Source organism: Muntiacus reevesi, chromosome 11, assembly GCF_963930625.1.
Source record: "Muntiacus reevesi chromosome 11, mMunRee1.1, whole genome shotgun sequence".
Lineage (NCBI taxonomy): Eukaryota > Metazoa > Chordata > Mammalia > Artiodactyla > Cervidae > Muntiacus > Muntiacus reevesi.
In genome coordinates, this window is record NC_089259.1 from 23939483 (window position 1) to 23963024 (window position 23542).

At 40.9% G+C, this 23542-nt stretch overlaps 1 protein-coding gene and 1 non-coding gene across 2 annotated transcripts in view; both read left to right on the forward strand.

The window, feature by feature from the left end:
• Positions 1-23542, forward strand: part of DCLK1 (doublecortin like kinase 1) — a 335403-nt gene that overhangs the window by 277516 nt on the left and 34345 nt on the right. Inside the window, exons 9-15 of the mRNA XM_065901788.1 lie at positions 771-828; positions 1558-1677; positions 5422-5568; positions 17950-18083; positions 20158-20235; positions 20638-20734; positions 23432-23512. Of these exons, the coding sequence (XP_065757860.1) occupies positions 771-828; positions 1558-1677; positions 5422-5568; positions 17950-18083; positions 20158-20235; positions 20638-20734; positions 23432-23512 (715 nt within the window). The remainder of the gene's footprint in view (positions 1-770; positions 829-1557; positions 1678-5421; positions 5569-17949; positions 18084-20157; positions 20236-20637; positions 20735-23431; positions 23513-23542) is intronic.
• LOC136144577 (U6 spliceosomal RNA) lies at positions 21879-21985 on the forward strand. Its single transcript, XR_010658594.1, has one exon. It is a non-coding gene; the product is annotated as a U6 spliceosomal RNA (small nuclear RNA).

A 23542-nucleotide genomic window follows, 5' to 3' on the forward strand; every position in this document is an offset into this window, starting at 1 on the left:
ATTGAATGAGAGGGCCTATGGCTAGGACTCCACACTCCAAATGCAGGGGGGCCTGGGTTTGATCCCTGGTCAGGGAACTAGATCCCACATGCCGCAACTAAGAGTTTGCAAGCTACAGCTGAAGAACCTGGATGCCACAACGAAGATCGAAGACCCCTCGTGCCACAGCAAAGACCCAGCACAGCCAAATAAATAAATATTTTTTTGAAAGGCTCAAGAGGTCACAGGATGCTCAGATAATGACTGTATCCCTTGCTATACTCCTTGAACACCTCATTCATGAGTTCTCCACTGGAACACATAGAGCTGCACACAGCCCAAGTCTAAAGAGGGTGGACTGTGTTTTGAACGTTATCAGCGTGACCACGAGAACCATTCAGAAGACTGTTACTTCGGGGATAACCTCAAGAGAAATGGAGAAGAAGGGCAGAAACTCACGCCTATTTCATGTCCACTTTAGAGGGAGGAGCAGGGCACAGCCACCTGCAAGGGGGAGTTACCCATGGAGTAGCAGTAGCAGAAGCTTTATTACAATTATGGCAGCCTGAACAGCTTGTGACGTTTCTGAGCTGTCCTGTTTGTTTTGTCCTTACACTTGGTCAGCCCCTTAAAATTCACATACTTCTTTTAAAAACGGAAAAGAGAATTTTTTACAAAATACTTACACCACGATGCCAGATCAGTGGGGTACGAGTGAATCCTTAACAAGATGATTCAACACATCTGAAATTACATTTATTAAAAGATAAAACAAAACTTTTTCTTTGCAGGTCGACTGCTAGAGAGTATGCTTTGAAAATTATCAAGAAAAGCAAGTGTCGAGGCAAAGTATGTATAAGGTTTTATTCTTTTGAAAATATATTATTTTGAAGGTAGAAAAAAAACACAAGATGAACCCCCCAAAAAACATAAGTTCACCCTAGGAGTTGTGTTTTGGTAGAGTAGAATGTTATATACTTATTAGGATATAATTTTATTCTATAAATATTCCTGGTATCAAAGTCAGTTGAAATGATGGGATATCATTTCAGTTCCTTCTCTTTGTTCTTGTATTTACTTCTTCTCTTACTTTTGTGATCTAAGTTTCATTTCATCCTTTTATATGCAGTTATAGTTAACCATGGTAGGCTCTGAAATTACAAGCATCTTCTAAGGACCTTCAATATCTTTTGCCAATTCTAGGTTATATGAATATCAGAATTTTAAGATAGACTTATTATATTTTACCAAAATATATCTCCCTTGATCTTTAAATAGTATAAGTTAAGTGTTAGTCGCTCAGTTGTGTCCAACTCTTTGCGACCCCATGGACTGTAGCCCACCCAAGCTTCTTGGTCCATGGGATTTTCCAGGCAAGAATACTGGAGTGGGTCGCCATGCCCTTCTACAGGGGATCTCCCTGACCCAGGGATCGAACCCAGGTATCCCACATTGCAGACAGACTTTTTACCGTCTGAGCCACCAGGGAAACTCTTAAATAGTATGGCTTTCTTGATTTGAGTTAGCCCTTCATTGTTTTGCTGTGTGTCTTGATGGAGATAATTTTCTCTTGAACAGGAGCACATGATCCAGAACGAGGTGTCTATCTTGAGAAGAGTGAAGCACCCCAATATTGTTCTTCTGATTGAAGAGATGGACGTGCCAACGGAGCTGTATCTTGTCATGGAATTAGTAAAGGTGTGTGTTTTGGTAAAAGAGGTAAACCTATATAAAGCACCTCACTCTCCTATATGATAGCGCTCTCTGTTTTGTCTCAGCAGTATTCAACCTCATTGCTGTGTACTGGCTTAACGGTTTAAGAGTCTTAACACTAGAATTATATCCCCATAGTTCAAGCCTCAGCCTGGACGGAAATAGTCCCTGACCTTGGATCTACCACTCTGTACCTCGGGCCCCTCCTATGTAAAATGAGATATTGCTAGGAGTGTTATTCCAAAGGTAAAAGAAATCCCTTTCACCAGCTTCTGTGACACAAAGTATTAGATGCCAGTAAGATTGTTGTTACTCCAGCAGAAACTGCTCACTTTTCCAGGAACTACTCCAAAAGTATCATTCATCATTATAAAAACAAGCTCTGAACTTTTAGACTCCAGGGTAATAGAAAAACAGCACCCTGTTAATAGTAATGTGAATACCGCCTGTCAGTGATGGGTACGGTCTCATCCTGCCACGTAAAATTACGTTTTTATTCTATTCAATCATACAACATAGGAATGGCCAGATGTTGATGATGGTTGAATCTATGTGAAAGGTAACCCACCTATTTCCTCTACTTCCATATGTGAAATTTTCTTAATTAGAAGTTTTTAAATATTGAATGTTTTATTTTCATAAAACTGTACTTTGCTCAAGTCTTTTCTGTTATGTTAATCTGACCAAAGGCATGAGTAATTTCTACTTTAGTTGTAAATTAGTCAGATCATTTTCTCCATCAGGGGTGTGCCAGTGAACACCTAGGGTTCCAGGAATTCTACTTAGAATCACTCAGCTGAGCTGGTGGCAGCTGGAATGTGGGGTTTCCTTCTGTAAAGAGTTAAGGCCAACAAAGCATTTAATTAACCAATCATTTACTGTATAGAAAAATGTTCATTCTAGGGACTTTAAACTTTCATTCTTCATACTTCCTTTATTTTAGATCTATTGGCCTTCTTTTAACTTAGTGATTAATCTATATTTATAGATAAAACCTGTTTTTTTCCTACTTGAAGTTCAGACTTTTTTCTCTGAGAGCGAAGGCTTTTTAGTTTGTACTAACACCAGGTTATGGTCATGGTTGAGATTGAGGGAGATAAAAATGTTAATCGCTTATTCCAATCAAGAAAGGTCAATTTCATTATTCAGAAAATTTTCATATTGGTGCTTTATTACCAAATAAAGTTTGGTAATTACAACATTATAAATTATACTTTATCTAGGATCAAGAATAGTAATTTTACAATGACTTTAATTTTTAAAGAAACAGCTTCAAATCATTCCTGCTGCCCCTCTGGGTGCCGTTAAAAACTAATTAGCAACCCCCTGTTATTGGCTGGGTTTTGGAGAGCTAAGACAAAATTAAATTTGAAGATAAGATATAAAAGAGGAAAAGGCTTAATAGTTCAGAACACAGTTTGTGGGAAAGCTTAATCTGATTGTCAGTAATATGCTTAGTCAGGTGACTGTAGCGAAGTACCGCTTAACCTTTGTGGATTCTCCCCGGGTGACCCATCTAACAAGCCTGGACTGTGCCTGCAAAACTCAGCATTGGGGCTCAACTGAGCCACTGGATGTGTGTGTGTGTGTGTGTGTGTGTGTGTGAGTCGCTCAGTCGTGTCTGATACTTTGCGACCCCATGGACTGTAGCCCATCAAACTCCTCTGTCATGGAATTCTCCAAGCAAGAATACTGGGGTGGGTCACTGTTCCCTTCTCCACAACTGTATCATACCCCTGCATTTAGTCTGACCGAGAATGGCTGTGAGACCAGGTCTGGAAGCATCTCAGAAGAGGCCAGCCCCACATTTGACCTGACGAGCTCCCATGACACGCCCCTGAGGAATTTAGCTTGTCAAACCCTGGGAGTCCATCAGGGGGCCCAGGACGGCCTGACGCCATTGGATAAATAAGGTTTGCATTCCAGAAAACAGTGAAGTGGGTGAACAGTAAAACCATTCTTCAGGGTGAAATTCCGTAAGTACAAATAACGGGACTTTAGACTTCCAGCGGCAGAAGTGAACGCGTGCACACTGCCTGTGTGTCCAGAGGAAGGCAGGCCTTGTGTCAGGGCAGCGCTTGGGCCGGCACCGAGAAATCAGCGGGAGCGAGAAAGACGAAGGGCGTGGAGGAGACTCTGGGGTGGGCTTGGAGTGCGGAGCTGGGGGATGGTTTGGTCTGTCTGGGTGACCAGGGAAGACACACGCTACGTGGAGCATAAAGGCAGCTGCTCCAGGTGAGACAGGAGATGAGGTTAAGCAAGTTGGAGTGAAGGCTGGGGACAGAGCAGGAAGAGCCATGGGAACAGACGCTGATTTCATGAGTGAAAGATAGGAAACATTGGCCTGCAGGGTGGGAGGTGATGATCGTACACAGGGTCTTTGGAGTAAGAGCCTGAGAGAGCCCAGAAGGCTGTGCCAGAGGCAGGTCTTAGAGCAGGACCAAGAGTCTCTGTTGACAGCTTTGTTGAAGGCGAAGAAGAAGGAATGAAATTACAGGCTGTCTTGAGTTTAGACAACGAGGACAGTGGTGGAGTCTTGGCGGGGTCACCTCCTACGGCCCTACACACGGTCAGGAGTGCTGTTCATGTGGACCGCAGTGCAAACCCCATCTCCCCAGGTGGCACGGAAGCAACCTGCAAAGCTGCACAACCTTGCCTTTGAGAGACAGACACTGAGAGAGACAGTGTTCATTTTGGGGGGAAAAAAATGTATCTGCTCAGTTCGGGAACTGCTGAGGTTGAGGGTCAGTGGAAGATACCCCTTTCCCCCTGAGCAGGGATTGTATAGGGTCGCAGAGGGCCAGGTTAGGGAGTGGGATTTGAAAATGGTCAGCCTACAGGTGCTCTAGTTTGTGTTTGCTGTTTAAAAAAAGAAAATTAAATCTCTTAGCCCTTTAGGTAACAGATGAACACAGTCAGCCTCTGCCGGGGGGGTGGGGTTTGGCTCTTTGGGGCCTGGTGTGCAAAAAGGATGCACACGTTTTCAGTAAATCAGACCCAACTTCTCTGAAAGGGTTTCAAATAAATGGATCTAAAATTGGAGCCTGAAATCTTTGCTTCACCAAATAACAATAAATTAGCACAGAACAGTGGAAACAAAGTTCGGATGAGTAATGGACCTAGAAAACTTTCTTTGAAATGTCTCCATCCTCCTCCCTCTCTTTCTCTTTCATCTCTGGAGTGACAGTTTCTGATCCTTTTCTCTGTTCCTTACAAGGAGGCACATTATTGAAAAAGAAGACATGACGCCCACTCCAAGAGACCTAAATCTAGAGAGTGATGAGAATTGTGTGTGTGTCTGTGTGAAGCTCCCAGGGCAGCAGAACGTCTTGTTCAGGGTGTAGTCTGTGGTATGTTTCTCATTTCAGGAGACTGGTGATTATGAATTTGAACCTCAGCGGGCAGTTGGACATGCCACTAGGATTCCCGGTGCCCCGAGGTCTCTGCCCTGGAGACCCAGCTCCGCTTCCCCACCCCCAGTTGGGAGTTTAATGGTGGAGAATCCTCTCCTCCTTCCTTTGAGCTCTGGAGGAAATGTCACTGGCTCTGGCAGGGGGGACAGGAATCACCATAGGGTTCCTGGGCCTTTGAGAGGGAGGTGACAAGGAAAACTCTTGGAACCCAGAAACCCCGCGTGCATCCTTCAGTCCGTTTATAGCATGTCGGGCGCCTCTCCAGGCGGGGCCCCACCGGACCATCTGTTAATGCACTTCTGTTGTTCTCTCTCAGGGAGGAGACCTCTTCGATGCCATCACCTCCACTAACAAATACACTGAGCGAGATGCCAGCGGGATGCTGTACAACCTGGCCAGTGCCATCAAATACCTGCACAGCCTCAACATCGTCCACCGTGACATCAAACCAGAGAATCTGCTGGTAAGAAGGGTTCCAACTTCAGGGTGTCCTGAGCCCCAAGCACTCATGCATGAGTGAATATGAACACTTCTCTTCCTTCTTTTTCGTTTTCTTAAAAAACAACAAAAAACCCTTAAAGGCTAGTTTCCAGCTGGCCTTCAGTAACTAGCTGGAAACTGGTCTTTTAAGTTGATCTGTCAGGGTTAATGTACCATTAGGAGCACTTAACTTATTAGCAAATAAAAACCCGAGGGAGGGATAGGAAAAGAACTCAGGAAATCTAGGGCTGTGGTTAAGACCGTGGACCAGGCCAACTCAGTCACGAGGAGCATTTACACTTGCATGACTTATCGATAGCACTTTGGTGTTAGAAAGCTTTTACTCGGAGGAAAAAAAAAGCAAATGGAAGGCCTTTTAGACTTAAGTCTCCCAATTTACATCCCAATAATCCGATCTAAAAGCTAAAAGGATAAATTTCATTGTGAGATTTCAAGACACCAGCCCCTCAGCATAAAAATGATCATGACAAAGACTGATTTTACAGATCAGAGACATTCTTACCACCACCCCCACCATGCTCTCTTGGTCCCATTGTTAAGGGGACGGTATTGAAAGAATTAGGGGACACAGACTGGGCATCAGGGAGCTGTCACTAGTGAATATGGGAGTAATATAAATTTTGTTGGCTATTCAGGGTGGAATTGTAATGAAATATATTCAATTCCTCCCCGCCTCCAGATGCTAATTGTTCTTTTACTTTCATTATCCAACCCAAAGAGTCATGTATTACTTGACTATTAGTATGTCCATCTTTTGAAATCTGGGAAATGAGGATTCTTTTTCTAAAGCAGTGTTTCTCCAAGGGTGGTCCAGAGACGCCCTGCATGAGAATTACTCCCAGATGCTGGTTAAAAATGTAAATTTCTGAGCTTCCCTGCAGCCCCACCAGATCAGAATCTGGTGACTGGTGACAGGGTGCAGGTCTGCATTGCCACCAACTCCCGCACTTGATCTCAGTGAACTTTCAAGTTTAAAAGCAGATGAACAGGAACGTCCCTGCAGTCCAGTGGCTAAGACTCCAAGCTCCCATTGGGTAGGGCCCAGGTTCAATCCGTGATCAGGGGGAACTGGATCCCGAGTGCTACAAAGACCCAGTGCAGCCAAATAAAATAAATATTTTTTAAAAATACAATAAAAGCAGATGAACAACACAACTCCCATTCCCAGATCTGCTGCTATGGAGAATCACCTCTGTGCTCACCCCGTGCTCACTTTACACTCGGTATCTCATTTCATCTTCACAACAGCCATGTGGGGTAGTCTATTGCTGTCCCATTTCACAGGTGAGCAAACTGGGTGCCTAGAAGTTGAAAGACCCACTCAAGGCCATCATCACTCTTAAGTGGAGGAGTCAAGGTCACAACATAGCTCTGCTCCTCTCTAAACCTCAGACTTTTAACCACCAGACTATGTAAAGTGTGAACTGGGGAGAGAGGTTTACGGCTTGCTTGCCCCATGCCAAGGACTGTGCCGGGGAAAAGGAAGACGTATGCCTCCGCGAAGGGACATTCAAGTAGGAGAAATAGGTGTTTCAAAAATACCTCCACAGGGACTTCTCTGTGGTCCAGTGGCTAAGACTCTGAGCTCCCAGTGCAGGTGGCCTAGGTTCAATCCTTGGTCAAGGAACTAGATCCCACATGCTGTAACTAAGACCCGGCACAGCCAAATAAAAATAAGTATTGAAAAGAAAGAAATACATATACAAGCAGTTAATTGCAATTAGGTTAGTAATCTTGGAGCTGCTGGCTAATGAAGGTGGCAGAGGTCAGATGATGGAGTTCTGACTTAATTGGCCCTCAAATTCCACATCTCCACAGTAGCCTAAACATTCTCTTCTGCATAGTTGCCTCCATGAATGGCAGCAATTTCCCCTCGTCTGCACTCATTCTTCCGGTGTCCTGACTTATGTAGGATTGTCTCACGGGAACGGACTTACAACTGAGCCTTTGTTTAAAAATTTCTCTAAGCTCCGAAAATTCAGTGATGGAAAATTAAAGTCTCATTTTCCTTTCCACTTTTGCAGTTCAGTTTTGTGCACCCATTGTTCACCTGCTTCTCACCAGAGCACTGTTTCTATAAATACATAAATGGTTACAGAGCACTGTGCTTTTACTAAAATGACAATTTGCAGGATACTTTGAAAGTACTGTGCTCGTTTGAACATATTTTACTTTAAATTACCCAAAAAAAGAAAAATAAAAATTCTCTCCTTTTTTCCTTTCTAACTTAAGAATGAGAAAAATATATATGAAATGAGAAAAAAGTATATATATAAACATACAACCATTGCAGTCATTCATAATTCAGGTTTAAAAAATATATATATGAAAAACTAAAGTAATTGTGCTTCTCCAGTATTGTCATTTCTTTCTATAGGAGAGTAGTAAGGATTGGCAAGGTTTGCAGGGATAAAGCTTTTATGGGATAAACTAGGTAGAAGAATAGAATAATTTTAACAAAATTAAGATGACATTACTAATTGCCCTTGAGACTTCTATTAATTTCACATTCTGTTGACCTTTATGTGGAAATAAGAATCATCATGGGAGACACAAAATCACATACTCAGGATTTATAGTCAGAGGGACAAAAGTTCAAAACCAAGGGTTTTACTCTTACACTGGCTAATCCTCTGACCTTGAACAAGATACTTAACTCCTTTGGGTCTCCTTTAAGGGGACTTTATGAAGATAAAGAGATACCATGTGACTATTCCCTTCTTTTTTATTCCCCTTTTATTTGTAATAAAAATTAAATTATCCCTAAAAATGAAACTGTTTAAAACTGTAAGTTGTAACAATCATCTTTCATCATTTTTGACATTGCTTTTAAAGTGTCACTATTTACCCAGGCATGGATTTACCATCTAATAGAAAAATGTAGAGCCAGAGACTATTTTTGGAAAAATGCTATAATAAATTTAATGCAGAGCGTTACAATCCATTTCTAACTACCGGAAACTTAAATAAAAAAGGCTCTGCTGCACACTTTGCATTACTATTTTATGAAGAGATCTCAAAAAAAAAAAACAACCCTAAATTGTTAGACTGCTGATAAATTTTTGCTTCAAAAGTGTTTAGTGTTTGTAATAAGTAGCAAAGAATTATGTATTACATTTGTAGGCATTTCAGCTATAGATTTCATTTTATATAGTATCATTGTATAAGCAAAACCTTTGAGAACTTTTATTTTTAAATCTTAAAGAGCAATATAAAAATATTGTAGTTTGGCCTTCAGGATCTATATTGATACTATGAATGATTTACTCAAGTCTGTGTACTTAAAGATTGAGGCATTTTAATGAAAAAAACAAAACACATATACAGTGATGTTTCCAGTCATATTTTAGGTGAAAACTGGGAGCTGACCTAATAGAAATAGCTCTTATAATTTTATTATCGAATTGCTACTAAGTCCTTATTTTATTAATTAGTATATTGTGTCAGTGATTTTGTGTGATTCTTTTGCTTTATCAGGCCTGGTCCTTAGATGCTATGGATGAGTGACAGGTGGATGAGAGGGTGGATTAGATGAGAGAGTGAGTGAGTGGCGACTCCACACTTCCAGTGCAGGGGCCCAGGGTTCTACCCCTAGTCAGGGAACGAAATCCCACGTGCCACAACTAAAGATCCCACATACCGCAACTAGGACACGATGCAGCCAAACAAATATGCCAAGCCCTAGTCATTTCTCAATTCATCTGTTACATTAAGGACCCACGTTGGCTGTAGACTAAACCTTTCTGAAGGGAGAGGAGTAAGTACAGAGCTTCCCCAGCTGCCTTTATACATGAACCATTGTGTGCATCGCATGTGATGTGATAGTTTATGACAAAAAGGAACCTTTTGCTTTAAAACAAAACAGAAATGGCCTAAGATCAACCACTTTTCCATTTACATGAGTCGCCACTAGATGGCAAGCTTGTACCCTTGGCAGCAAAAAGCATCAGTAGCAGCCTGTTCCTTGCAGTGAGCTGGGACCATCTTTCTTAAATGTATACGCAGATGCCTTCTCCTTAGGAAAATTAAAGTCCTACTGGCAAAAATATAACTGACATCACTAGTTTTTTATTAGATTCCAGAAATAAACACAGTAATTTTCTTGAAATATAAAAAAAATTTCTGTTCAAAAATCTTTTTGCTTCCTAAATACTGTTAAATACTGTTAAAAACTCCTAAATACTGTTTGGGAAAAAGCAGTTTCTCAGGGAAACTGCTTCTTTAGGTCAGAAAATTCCTTTTAGAAACTCTGTCGAGGTGTTTGTGCCTGTTCCTTGCTGCCCATCAAAGTGGCATGTGCAGCTAATGACCTGCATTTTCACAAAATGGGTTGAATCTAGGAATAAATCATCTTATTTTCCCCTAGTGATAGCCAGAGGTTGTGTTCCTGCTCTTCTTAGTTTCCAGTTCAAGTCAACATTGAGTTTACCAAATAATGGATTTCCTTCTGTCTTAATCCTCAAGTAAACTCATTTTGTGGTCAGATAGCTCACTCCACTGGTGGATAAGGCCAGTGCCACAGATGGACAGTAGAGATCATAAACAAAGACAGCTGAATAGATCTGCAAGATGAACTTGAGCCCCCAGAGTGTGGATGAACGGACTGGGAGCACCCTAAGGAAGGGAGCCGTGGATCTCACAGGAGTCTGTCACTGGCCCTGCCCTTATCACCATTACCAGTGAGTCGAGATGAAGATGCATTCTATATAGTAAATAACAGAACTGAGATCTGCAACTATCTTTGACTCCATCAAGGCTCCCGACCAGTAAGATGGAATTTAACGAGTTAAAAACATAAGTCCCTATGGACTAGGTCCATTTTGGTGTAGTTGTTTTAATGACCATTGTGGAAAAACAGTATTGGGAAAATTTGGGCTAGTTTAAAGGCTGTTCATTGACCATAACAAGTTCATTACGAGAGTCAATGTGACATGACTGCTAAAAATAGCACCATGCCCTTAGACTTTTTCACTGAAAGAGCATCGCTCTCACGAGAGTCCTCTGTCCTGTTCCTGCCACGTGACCTCAGTGGGGAGGGACCCAGACACATGGAGAGAGCGCAGCAGAGTGGTCCAGCAGAGGCTGCCGGATGGAAGATGGGAGACCTTTTCTGTGCTGCATATGAGACATTGAACTCAAACTAACGAGAAGACGTTAATGACAGATTTGAGGTTGACGTAAGGAAAAACTTTCTAACAATTACACCTGTTTGAAAAGTCAGTAGTTTTTAATCACTGAAATCCCCCAGCAGAAATGGAATGCTTGTTTTTCCAGGTGGCACTAGTGGTAAATGTGCCTGCCAATGCAGGAGATGCCAGAGATGTGAGTCTGATCCCTGGAGCAGGAAATGGCAACCCACTCCAGTATTCTTGCCTGGAACACTCAATGGATAGAGGAGCCTGGCAGGCCACAGTCTATAGGGCTGCAAAGAGTCAGACATGACTGAGTGACTGAAAAAGTTAGGAAAGAAAAAAAGGCCTTCTATCTGCATTTGAATAAAAGTTGAGGGAAAACAGAAGAAAAAGAACATTTTCCCCAAACATGATTGACTACAGTAATATGCCCGTTATTGTACTAAGCATCTACTGAAGGCCATTCTCCAAGGGAAAGTCTCCCCAGTCCAGTATTCTGGCCTAGAGAATTCCAGAGACTGCGTAGTCTCTGAGATTGCAAAGAGTCGGACACTACTGAGCCACTTTCACTCTGACTTCTCCAAGGACCTGTTTTTCTACCAGGAGGAAGAAGACAGGAAGTAAAATACAGTGTCTCCGGGCGGGTCAGCATCGGTCTGCTCCACCACCCCTTCCTCTGTCACTGGTGGAGAATAACATCATTCACTTCATTTTAAGGGGCTTCCCTGGTGGCTCAGTGGTGAAACCGCCTGCCGACGCAGATGCAGGTTCGATCCCTGACCCAGCAAGATCCCACATGCCACAGAGTAACTAAGCCTGTGCACTGCAGCCGTTGAGCCTGTGCTCTAGACCCTGGGAGCCTCAATTTCTAAACCCTCTTGCCTCAGCCCGTGTGCCCTAGAATCTGTGCTCCACAAGAGAAACCCGCATACCACAACTAGAGAGTAAGCGCTTGCTCGCCACAACTAGAGAAAAGTCCATGCAGCAACCAAGACCCAACACAGCTATAAATAAATAAATAAAATTATGTTTTAAATGACATGGCTTAGCAAAGATTAATAATTAATAATAATATGCAGGGTTGCAAACTTACGAGGATACCGGTCATCTCATATGACTCAGTACAAGATTAACTTGATGGAACTCTTCTGAAAAGTAGTTTGGTAATACGTAACTACAGCCTTAAATAATATGAACTCTGTGGTCAAATAATTCTACTTTTAGAAATGTGACCTAAAGAAAAAAAAATATCAGATATGTAATACATACATAGGGATGGTCATCTCAGTGTTTTTTAGCATGGAAAGGAAAAATGTATATATAGAAATAACTTAGGTCAGGGCACTGATTTTTTAAAATATTGTCATAATGGGGAGGCAGGAGGACATACTGGTTAGAATCATGAACTTGAACATGCCTGAGCTTAAGTTCTGGCTCTACCATTTATTAGCTGTGTAACATTCAGCAAGTTACTTAACATCTCTGAGCCTCAATATTTTTCATCTACAAAAATATCTGTGATAGTACCTAACAGAGTTGTTGTGAACGTTAAGTAGGATGTTAAGCATGGAGTCCTCGACATGAGGCCTGTCAGGGGCTCAGTAAATGGCAGCGGGCAGTGGTCTGGCGGGTTAGTATTTTGGTGCATCCATACAATGGACTATCCAGCAGGCACTGGAAATCATGATACACATGTATGCTTATTCACTGGGGCACACATTCAGGATATGCTGTCCAATGAGAAAAAGAACAGGAAAGAGAGAGAAAGCAAGCTTTGGAAGTTCATACACCCAAATGTTTAACAATGGTTATTTCTAGGTGTCAAGATCGCGAGTGAGTTTATTTCTTTTCTCTCTGTCATATTATCTGTCTTTTCCAGTTTTCCTACAATGACATATTGGATATTACTTGTGTGACAGAAATGTAACAGTTTCTAAAAACTGCAGTGACACTGAATTCCCAGTTATAACAGAATTCTGGGATGTACAATCACTAGAGTCAGGAATGTGCATGTTTGTTGTATCTCAGCTGCAGCTGCATAGAACTCCTTTCTAGATAGTTTCATGACCATTTGAAAGAAGGGATGAGAGTTAGGTTTCCTGGAATTTCCATTCACTTCTCCATCTTCACAGACATCTCTAGGGTAACACTTTGAAAAGCTAGTTTATTTTTTCTCCTTATGTTGCTGCACCTCTTCTGACTAATGTACACCTTTTTTTATTTTTATTATTTCACATAATTTTTGTTTCATAAAGATTTTACATGTGGGTATAAAATGAATTTGTTTTTTTAAGAATTAAGTTTTTTTAGGAGGCTTAATTCTAAAGTATGTGGAGCATAAAACACATTTTGCTAAGTAATTCCCTGCATAAATGTTGTTATACTTCACTTCTTAAAGGTTTAAATTTAATCCACTGTTTTTAGAAAGTGTCATAAAGGCCATATTCCGTGGCTAGAAGAAAAATCAATGTCTTTTTTAAAGGATACTATATTTGTTATAAAGTAAATTCACTTTTTTGTCATGGTTTTGTCAATTTCATGCCAGTTTTGTTAAATTCTATCTGGTGAAGTAATTTTTAGTACCTATTGAGCTCCTCTGTGTAGAAATTTCAGTGGTTCCTGGCAATTCATTAGCCAATATTTCAACAGGGTTATCCTTGAATTCATATTATCATTGAAAATCATATTTGTTCCAACACATCTGTTATATTAGTCAGCTTTTAGTTCTCTGTTATGGGAATCTCAGAAACCATTTGACTGGGTTCAGGTTATCTGTGAATTTTCATATTATTTTATGGCCACCGGCTGCATTTTATGACTCTGTATTAAATTGTTTAGTTTTTCAAATAACTTTTTCAAATGGTCTCAGTTTCTCATCCAGGGGAGATCAGGCATATGCCCCAAATCTACTGTTCAGCAAGTTACAGCTACTGCGAAACCCCAAATAAATGAAAAAGAAACAAAAATAAAACTCTCCCTTAAAAAAGAAAATCCTGTGTAAAATAGCAGAATACCAAAAACCTATGTACCTGACCTTTCACTAGGTCTGTTCTTGGTAGGACGTGCCTTCAGCTTTTAATTGGAACCTTTTTCATAATTGTTGCCATTTAACACATTTAGTCTGTCAAATCATGGGATGTCTTTATAGCCATATAATAAACCCTAGAGAACAACTTTTCTGACTGTAGCCATCTGCAATGATCACAGGAGTAGCTTACAAAATACTGACAGTCTTTCTGGTAATAGGATACATATGGCAGCCCACAATTATGTGTAGCCGCATTCAATTAGTGTGTTGCAGTTACACAGTTTTATTGCTTAGTTAAAACAGTGAAAGCATTACATACTGGGTAATTTGCACTAATCCCCATCCCTTTAATAGCCCCTCGGTGTTTAAAATGTGGGGGAACATCTATAGTATTTAAGGGGCCTGGATGAACGTTAAATTATATCTCATGTTGTGAATACTCTTTGATTGACAATTAATGTACCCCCACCTCATGTGTGGGGCATGTTTTATGAAGACTTTAAAATACAGTTACAGCAAGAAGTTCTTAAACCAGAACCCCACTTGCTGGGTCAGGCTGCCCAAACTTATACTTGCAGGCTGTTAAGGTTCTTTCTGAAAGAAGATCAGGATGAGGGGACAAGCTAAGGAAGTCGATTCCGAGAGGGAGACGCCATGGAGGCCACGTTTTCAATGTGAACATGTTAGAAGCTTTCCCGACTCCTAACATTTAATTAAAAACTTAGTTCAAAGTGAATTTATAGCTGCCATTTGGCAAAATACTTTTCTGGAGATGGTTTTGTAAAGATTGTGTGTGTGCTCACACACACACACATTTGAAGCACATGCATTTCACAATCTGTGATTTTTAACAAAAGTTTTGACTGCATTTTCAAAGCGCCTCGTTCCTGCCCTGCTGTAAACGGCTGGGGGAGCGGTGAGAGAGTACCGCTCAGCTGGCAGCAGGAGCTCTCGGGGCCCAGCTGTGAGAGGCCCGTTGTGACGGATTGGCCAAAAAGTTCGTTCGGGTTTGCTGTCGCTCTTCACAGAAAAACACGATTTTTTTTGCCAATCCAATAGCACTTAGGGAAGGCGCTCTCCCACGAGAGGAAGGGAAACACGACAATATATTCTTCTATATCCTTCTCCCCAAGTGTTGACAGAGAAAAACCCAAAGCAACCTTGTTTCCTGCCCTGCCTGATGGTAAGTAAGTTAAACAGAATTCCAAACGAGAGGCTGGGACATTTATTCACCTGCAAAAGCATTTTGCTGAAGCATTTCAAATGTACTTGGGTCTAGAAATGTTTTCAATTACATGGATTAGGCCTTTGTCTCTTAGCTCTTATTGCCTCTCCTAAACATCACTTTAATCTCTTTATATGTTCATGAAAATTCTGCTATATGGTTTTCAAAGTTAAAAAAACAGAGAGAGAAGCATAGTAGTGATTAAAGAGAGATGAAAACGTTAAAATGATAGATTCTATCTATTTCATTTAAATGATGCTGGTTTAGTTTTATTTTTATCATTAAATAATCTTCATTTTCTTTATTTTAGGTAAGTCTTTAGTGGTTTTTCTTAGTTGTTGAAGCTTTGAACTTTATTGCTTAGCTATATTAAGTATAATTGGCATATGGCTATATGTAAGATGGAATTCCTATTAAAATGTAGATGCTTAAAAAACCCTTTGGTACATGGAGGAGAATTACATGGTCATATTCAGAACTAAAATGTTACTTATGACTGCATCTGCCAACATCTGCCTTTGTCCAACTTTTGAATAGAGTTGGGTGATTATGGGTAGTATGTTTAGAAACAAGCCACAACATCTCTGTGTAAATGGAGTTGTGTAATTTGAAATCTGCACAACCTCACAAAACAGGCAGCATGAATGTTTGGACCTAACAGAACATCAAAGCAAGAGGTTATTTTGCATTTCGAAGAGATTGTTGGTAACAAAATGGAATTAGGGAAGTAAACAGTTCTGCTCTGTCTGGGAATTAAACTAGATGATCTACTAGGTGTTTCCAGCTCAGATTTCTTTTCATGAAAAACATTTGCTTGTCATTTGGATGACCTGAATGGCTGACATGCTAAGACTACAATTTAGGGATTTCTTTTGCCTGAGAGCGTTTAAGTCAGGGAGGATATTATGTTTTGCATCTCTGATACCTCAGAGTCCATGATTCAAACTTGCTGATGCCGACCAGGGCTGGACGGCTGCTTCATTAAAGTAGGGACGACGGTGTCCATCTCAGAGGACCGCTGGGCAAAGCCACATCCTTGGGGAGCATACAGCTGTCCTTGCCCTAACAGCCCAAGTGCAGGTGGCCCCCCAAGCCTCTGGATACCTGCCTGAGGCAGCCCACGCTTGATTGTGGCTGAGCCCTCAGGGAGAGGACTCTGTGTTCCAAGTATGGAGAAAATGTGAACAAACATTTTCTGCCCAGAAAAGACAGTCTCTCCAGAGAGGAGGCTCTGGCTGCCTTTTTTTCTGCCAAAGCAGATCCAAATGATCATTGCTGATACTGCAGCTTAGCTGGCCAAACATCTGCACTTGATGCTGCAGTGAAATGAGAAGTGAATCTACTTTTTCCAAAGGAGGGCAGATGCGGTGTGAACGGTAGCCATGCTCCTGATGTGTGGAGATGCGCCTTGCTGTGCGCCAGGTTCAAACTGCTCTAGCAAGTACAGATGATCATAGAGCAACAAAGGGGCACATGCAGGCCCCGGTGGGCTGGAAGGATTGTTTTGATGTACCTAGAGAGCGTCACCATTTCCTTGAGGCATCCCCTGATGACTGCCTTCACTGGGAATCCTAGCCTTTTACTGTGGCTCTCTTTTCTGTATCTTATTGATTCCAGTGGAGGGCTCTGAATTAGAATTCTGAAAGCCCTTTGATACTTTCTTTAAAATAACAGACCTTGTTTGGGATACTGTTTAGAACAGATCCATTTTGTTTGATTGTGGGCTAGAATTAAAGCAGTGTAAATACTTGCCTGAGGTCACATGCATCCTTTTCTTGATTTGTTGGGTGAAAGATTAGAAAAAGACTATAATAAGGTGAAAGACTTATTACTGCCTTAATAAGGAAAACTGGACAGAATGCTTACTCTGCACCTGATAAATCTTTCCAAATTGCCACAGGTAAAATGAAATGTTAATGCCCCTTTCAATTATTAATAAAAAAAATATAAATAGATCTTGTTGGAAATATGCGGCACTGAAAATAAAGTGTTTTAATAGATGTGTAGATTTTTTTGTTCCATTTACTAAAGAACTGCATCTTTAAAACTTCTGATACATTAAAATGAAGACATAATTATTTTCATAAAGTGAATATTTTGCACTAAACACAAAATCTATACTTTTTTGTTTTTTAGCACAAAATCTATATTTCTGTATTTCATTGTGTTCTGCATATCAATTTGAATTGTAGCAAATGTCAAAGACAGATAATCGAAAGAAAAAAAAATCTATAATCTTACCACTCAGAGACAGACACACCAATACAGTGTCCTTCCAGACATTTTTCTTACTACATGTTTTTTCTTTAGCAGACATTATATGCAACCAGTCAGAAGTCTGTCCTCACTTCCCAAATCTAACTTATCTCAATAAATGTAAATTCACATCACCATTCTAACTGTCCTGTAGCCTCCCATTATATGAACGTACTGTAATTTAATGAACTTTCATTTCCTGGGTGTTTACCATGTTCTTAATTTTGCAGTAATATAAATATGTTCTTGTATGTATACCCCTGCATAGTTTCCTGAATTTTTGTTTTATGAAAAATAAATGTAAAAAAATTGATAAACTGAAATCGGAGTTATTAACAGTCAGCCGACCAGAAGGGGGCGTTCTCATGTCCTGTGACCATAACTGAGCCCAACAGGAAGAAGAGAGACTCCTCTTCTTTCCTGGCAAGGACTCAGCCAATGAAAAGCCATAGACTCTTTGTTTCTATAGTCCTCCCACTTCCTGTTCCTCTCTGTAAATGTATTTCCTTCGCTTGCCATGTGGGGACTTGGAGGTAACTTGCCATGGGTACAGATTTCACATTGCAATTGTCTGCTGATCCTGAATAAATCCATGTTTGCTAGAGAAATATCTGGCAGTCTGTTTGTTTTAGGTCAACATATTTTTACACCACAATGTCCTTATTTTTTTTTAAGGCAGTTTCACTTTTAATTTTTTTTTAGGTGTATGAACACCAAGATGGCAGCAAATCGCTGAAGCTGGGTGACTTTGGACTGGCTACCATTGTAGATGGCCCCCTGTACACCGTGTGTGGTACCCCGACATACGTAGCTCCCGAAATCATTGCAGAGACTGGGTAAATGCTTTTCATGTGTTTATTTCAGTGATGTGCTTGCAACATAGTCTGCTTTGAGAATAAATGAAATAGTTCTCTGTTCCATCCAGACAGAACTAGCTGTCAGCTATTTTTCACTTTTTTTTTTTTAGCTTGAAAAGTTGAAGCCATTTTTTCTGTTTTCCCAATCAAGTTGCCAATTACTGCAGTCTTGCATAAGCCTTCCTTTTGGCCTTTGTTAAAGGTAGAACAGCCATTATTAACCCCTTAGTAAAAAAATATTCAAATTAGCAGAGAAACATAGGGTGATGGTAATTAACTAGCTTTGGGAGATAAGAGCAGCAGACGTTGCTGTGTGGGGTGAGTGACTTCTGTGGTTCCTGTGGTTCCTTCTAAGCTCTCCTTATTCTCTAGTTCCAGTCCTACTTTGGTCCACTTAGCAGCTTATGGACCATCTGTGAGCACAGACACCCCCAGGCGTCAGAGGGCCGCTGAGAGTTGGCTTGTTTCTGAGCGCAGCCACCACAGATGAAAGAAAATCTCTAGAATCAGCCAACACAGATGAAAGAAAATCTCTAGAATCAGGGAGTGGCCTAATGCTTACTAACGACCTAGTACCATATGCCAGGTGCTAAACTCCTTTATTTAATTCTTACTCTTCCGGTAGATGATATAATCCCCATTTTGCATGTAGAAAAACTCAGTCTCTGATGAATGATACAAGCTCATGACAGTAGCTGAGTCAGCTTTTGAACTCCAGGTCTAGGTGGGCAAATGGCTCTTTCAGTAAGCCCCATTTCTTGCCAAGGATTACTGGCAGGGTTCTGAACGCTGTCTTTAAACAGAAGGATGGGGGAAGGGTGGGAGAGCAAGAAGAGACAGCCCTGAGTGGCGCCAACCCCCACCTAGCACTCTAGATAGTATCTTCCCCTGTGACGGCTGGAGGTAGTTTTTCTACTTGTACTATGGATGCATAGACTGGAAAGGCAGAAATACAGAACAGATGAGAAGAGAAATCCCCAACGCAGGGTAATGAGGACTTTCTTATTCATCAGATTTGATTGGGAGCCACATCTGTGGCCACGCCTGATCTCCTCCGAGGTACCACCTCAGGCGATGCTCCGGTGGGTGCTCTGATGGCCCGCTGGGGAGGAGTGGTGTGGGGCAGAAGAATTTGGTTGGGTCCTGGAAGACGTCGGTTGGAACTCAGCTGTGCCACTGATTGTGTGATCTTGAGCCAAATTATTTACCCCTCTGAAGTTAGATTTTCTTTCTTATAAAACAGGCAATAATACTTGTCCTGTACAAGTTACAGAGTTGTTGGGAAAACAAAATCAGATAATGTATGCCAGTGCTTTATAGATTAGAGAATGTCTTATGTGTAATTATTATTTCTAAAATTTGGGAGCTAAATTGTCTCCTCAAGGGTCTTTGTCTTAAATCTGATATAACTAGACATAGAGAATGGATTTACAGACCCAAGGGGAGCGGGGCGGGGGGGGGATGGATGAAATGGGAGATTCGAATTGACATATGAATGTATACACTATGTGTAAAACAGGTTATTTACACCATGTGTAAAACAGGTAGCTAGTGGGGAACTGCTGTATAGTGCAGGGAGCTCAGATCAGTGCTCTGCGATGACCTAGGTGTGGGATGGAGGCAAGGTGCGAGAGAGGTCCAAGAGAGGGAATATATGTATACGCACAACCAACTCACTTCATTGTATAGCAGAAACTAATGCAACATTGTAAAGCAATTATACTCCTCATAAAAAATAATAATTAAAGAAAACAAACTTGATATGACTATAATAAGCATTGTTACTGAAAATGTTCACTTACTGATATTTAGATGTGACCCTAGCGTTACTTTGATTTTGAATCATGTGCCTTAAATTGTCTCTTTTTAAATTATTACTCTCTTCTTGAATTTTGTTTAGCCAGTGGGTTGTAGTTTAGTGTTAGTTGTGGATTTTTTAAAATTTTTGCTTGGTCTGGTGTTTGGTTTGTGATAGCAGAACCATTCGTCTTACCATGCTCCGTGATTTGCCCTGGCCCGACTTTGCTAATGGCGATGTCACTTACCTTTTCAGGTACGGCCTCAAGGTGGACATCTGGGCGGCTGGTGTCATTACTTACATCCTGCTGTGTGGCTTCCCTCCATTCCGTGGGTACGGGCAGTGACCCTTCATTCAGCACCCACAAAGCACTTGTCCATTCCCTGAGTGATCCGTTCAGCCTCCGTGCATAAAGGAGCCCGTAGCAGGAAAAGAACGGAATGCTGTGTTAAAGAACATAACTTTACTACCTTTTGCTTAATAAGGACTTGTTATTTTTTCCATGTTGTGCACGCTAGTTTACATGCCTTCCATAAATCTTGCTCACATAATCTGAAAACTCATTCTTTCCTAATTTGCCAAAACAGTTCCATACTGACATTTTGAATTGCTTAAAAACACACGTTTTACACATTACGGGGGAAGGAAGGCCTCCAATGCATAAGGATGAAAAGACATACCGTGAGTTGGCATTTTCCTGTGTTCATTCCTTGTTATTGTCTTGTGTCTAAACAGAAGCGGTGATGACCAGGAAGTGCTTTTTGATCAGATTTTGATGGGGCAAGTGGACTTCCCTTCTCCATACTGGGATAACGTTTCCGATTCTGCAAAGGTGGGTTTTGGCTTTCAGTGCCTTCCTCTTCCTTATAGCCTCTGTCTCCGTGCAGTTATTGATTCTGAATCATCCTGTGCAAAGAAGCAAATGATATGGTAAATATGCTTTCTGTATGCATTCTAGTCATAATTACTAGCCTTCCCAAGCGTTCACAGTCTTCAAGTCACCCACCTCGTCAGGTGCCTCTGCTCCCCTGGCTCATCACTCACTGTGGTCACTGCAGTTACACTGCTGTAGCCTTTAGCTATGCTCTGCCCGCACCAGGCTTGGGCCCAGCTCAGATTTCCATATAGGTTATTGTTTCACCTCTTTCAAGTCTTGGCTTGATGTCATCTTCTCAGTGAAGCTTTCCCAGAACATCTTATTTCCATTTGCAGCTCTGAACCCCTACCTGGCTGACATTATTGTCATTTGCTTCATATTCCTTTGTAACACTTACACTGTTACATCCATCTGGTCTACCATCTAACTACCTGTCTGTGTCTGTCTGCCTACCTAGATATCTACCCGCTCCAGTATTCTTGGGCTTCCCCTGTGGCTCAGCTGGTAAAGAATCCACCTGTAATGCAGGAGACCTGGGTTCGATCCCTGGGTTGGGAAGATTCCCCCGGAGAATGGAAAGGCTACTCATTCCAGTATTCTGGCCTGGAGAATTCCGTGGACTGTATAGTCCATGGGGTCGCAAAGAGTCAGAAACAGCTGAGTGACTTTCACTTTCACTACCTAGATATAGAATTGTGGATATATCCCATTTATGGAGTTCATATTCTAACTCTCCTCACTGGAATATAAATTCCATCAAGACAAGGATTTTTGTCTGTTGTATTCATTACTATACCTCAGTGCCTAAATAGTGACATAACTGATACTCAACGTATACTGAATGAATGGATAAAAGAATGAGTGAATTAAATGATCTGTCAGGCAGTCAAAGTGAAGATGCTCAACATGAGTTAAAATGACCAAGAAAGACATGGTGGGGAAGCCATGGTGTAACTTGGACCTCGGAAGACAGCCAGGATTTAGAGGCAGCAAGGAACAAAGCATATTGTTTTTGTCATTAAAAGAGCAACCTCTAAGGAAACTATGAAAATCTTACACAGAGACATTAGTAGACCCTGAGATTATAAAAAGAAAACTTGTGCTCGCTTCGGCAGCACATATACTAAAATTGGAACGATACAGAGAAGATTAGCATGGCCCCTGCTCAAGGATGACATGCAAATTCATGAAGCGTTCCATATTTTTATTCATGTCAATGTATGGCAAAAATCACTACAATATTGTAAAGTAATTAGCCTCCAACTAATAAAAATAAATGGAAAAAAAATAAAAGAAAAAAAAGAAAACTTTTTAGTTGACTCCTTAAGTTTATGTTTCCAAGCATTGACTTAAATTTTTGCAAAACTGATGTTGGCAACTAATTATCTTCTGATCATTCAGTGTACCTGTTTTTCTTCTTTGACTGTATCCTGAGTATAAGTACAATTTTAAATCTGACTCTTTAGGCCTGACCACTTTCCATAGAAAATGGTGCACACCCAGCCCAAATCTCTCATTTTCTTCAACTATCCAGGAATCTACCTCTGGACATATGAAAATGTGTGGAGTTGAGAGAAGTGTCCAAGAAGAACCACAGAGGTGAAAGGAGATGGGGTGATAACAGCTGCAGAGGTGGGGGTAGAGAAGTTTTCACCTGTGAGCAGGTTCTTTAGGAACGTGCCCAAGTCCCAGTGCTGGCCCTCCATAACTGGAGGGCAGAGGGCATCGCCTGCAACCCCTCAGCACCCTGCAAGGAGCATCACACACACAGTAGTCGTGTTAGTTAAGTCCTGGCCCAAGTTAGAGAGGACAGGTCGAATCTGTACATCTTTGGGAATAAATGATTCCCGCTGTGGAGCAGTACTTAGAGCCTGTGCAGGTGAGGGACCAGGTAATACGTTATCTAGCCGTTTTGTTACGTGGGAACTTCTAATCCAGAGGAGACAAACGTCTGACAGACTTCATCAGTAAACCCCACGCAGTGCTCTTCTGGGGCAAATAAATTTGAGCTCATGGCAGAGATGCATTCATTTCAGAACCATTTAATAATTTGTTTCTTAATGGTTCTATTTTACTTTTATTGATTGTTCTGGAAATTTGTGAATCATTTTTAACATATTTCCTCTGAATTCTTTGGCTGCTAAAGAACAGTTTCTATTTTACCAACTAGCTGTTGGCAATTCCATATGTCTTTCCTCATTCTTTCTTTCAAACCCAAATATGCTCTTGCAGTTAGGAGGAAAAAAAATCCATTTTTTCTTTCAGCTGGCAAAGTGAAAATTTTGTTAAGGGGTTTTAAAAATGTTATTTCTATGTTAAAGTAATTTAGGACTCTGTCTTTAAAGTGCAAAATGCTAGACAAAGAAAGGAATATTAATTCTTTCATCCATGTACTTTATTTCCTTCTACTAAAAGCATTTTTATGAAAGTGATTTTAAACCTTTCACTTTATATTTTTACCTCAACTACAAGGTGTATATTTTTAATTCCAAATATTCACCTTTCCTTTAAAAGGTAAGTTGAGTTGATGTGTTTAAGGTTAGAGCTTTTACAAATGCTTTTCCAAGATAAAAGAGAACCTCTGCATTTGAAAAAGCCAGTTTTTACTTTCAGTGTTAGACACAAACAACATCAAATGTTTCTTGTTAACAGGAGCTCATCACTATGATGCTGTTGGTGGATGTCGATCAGCGATTTTCGGCCGTGCAGGTCCTCGAACATCCCTGGGTTAACGTAAGTGACTCTCTCCCTTCCCTGAATTTA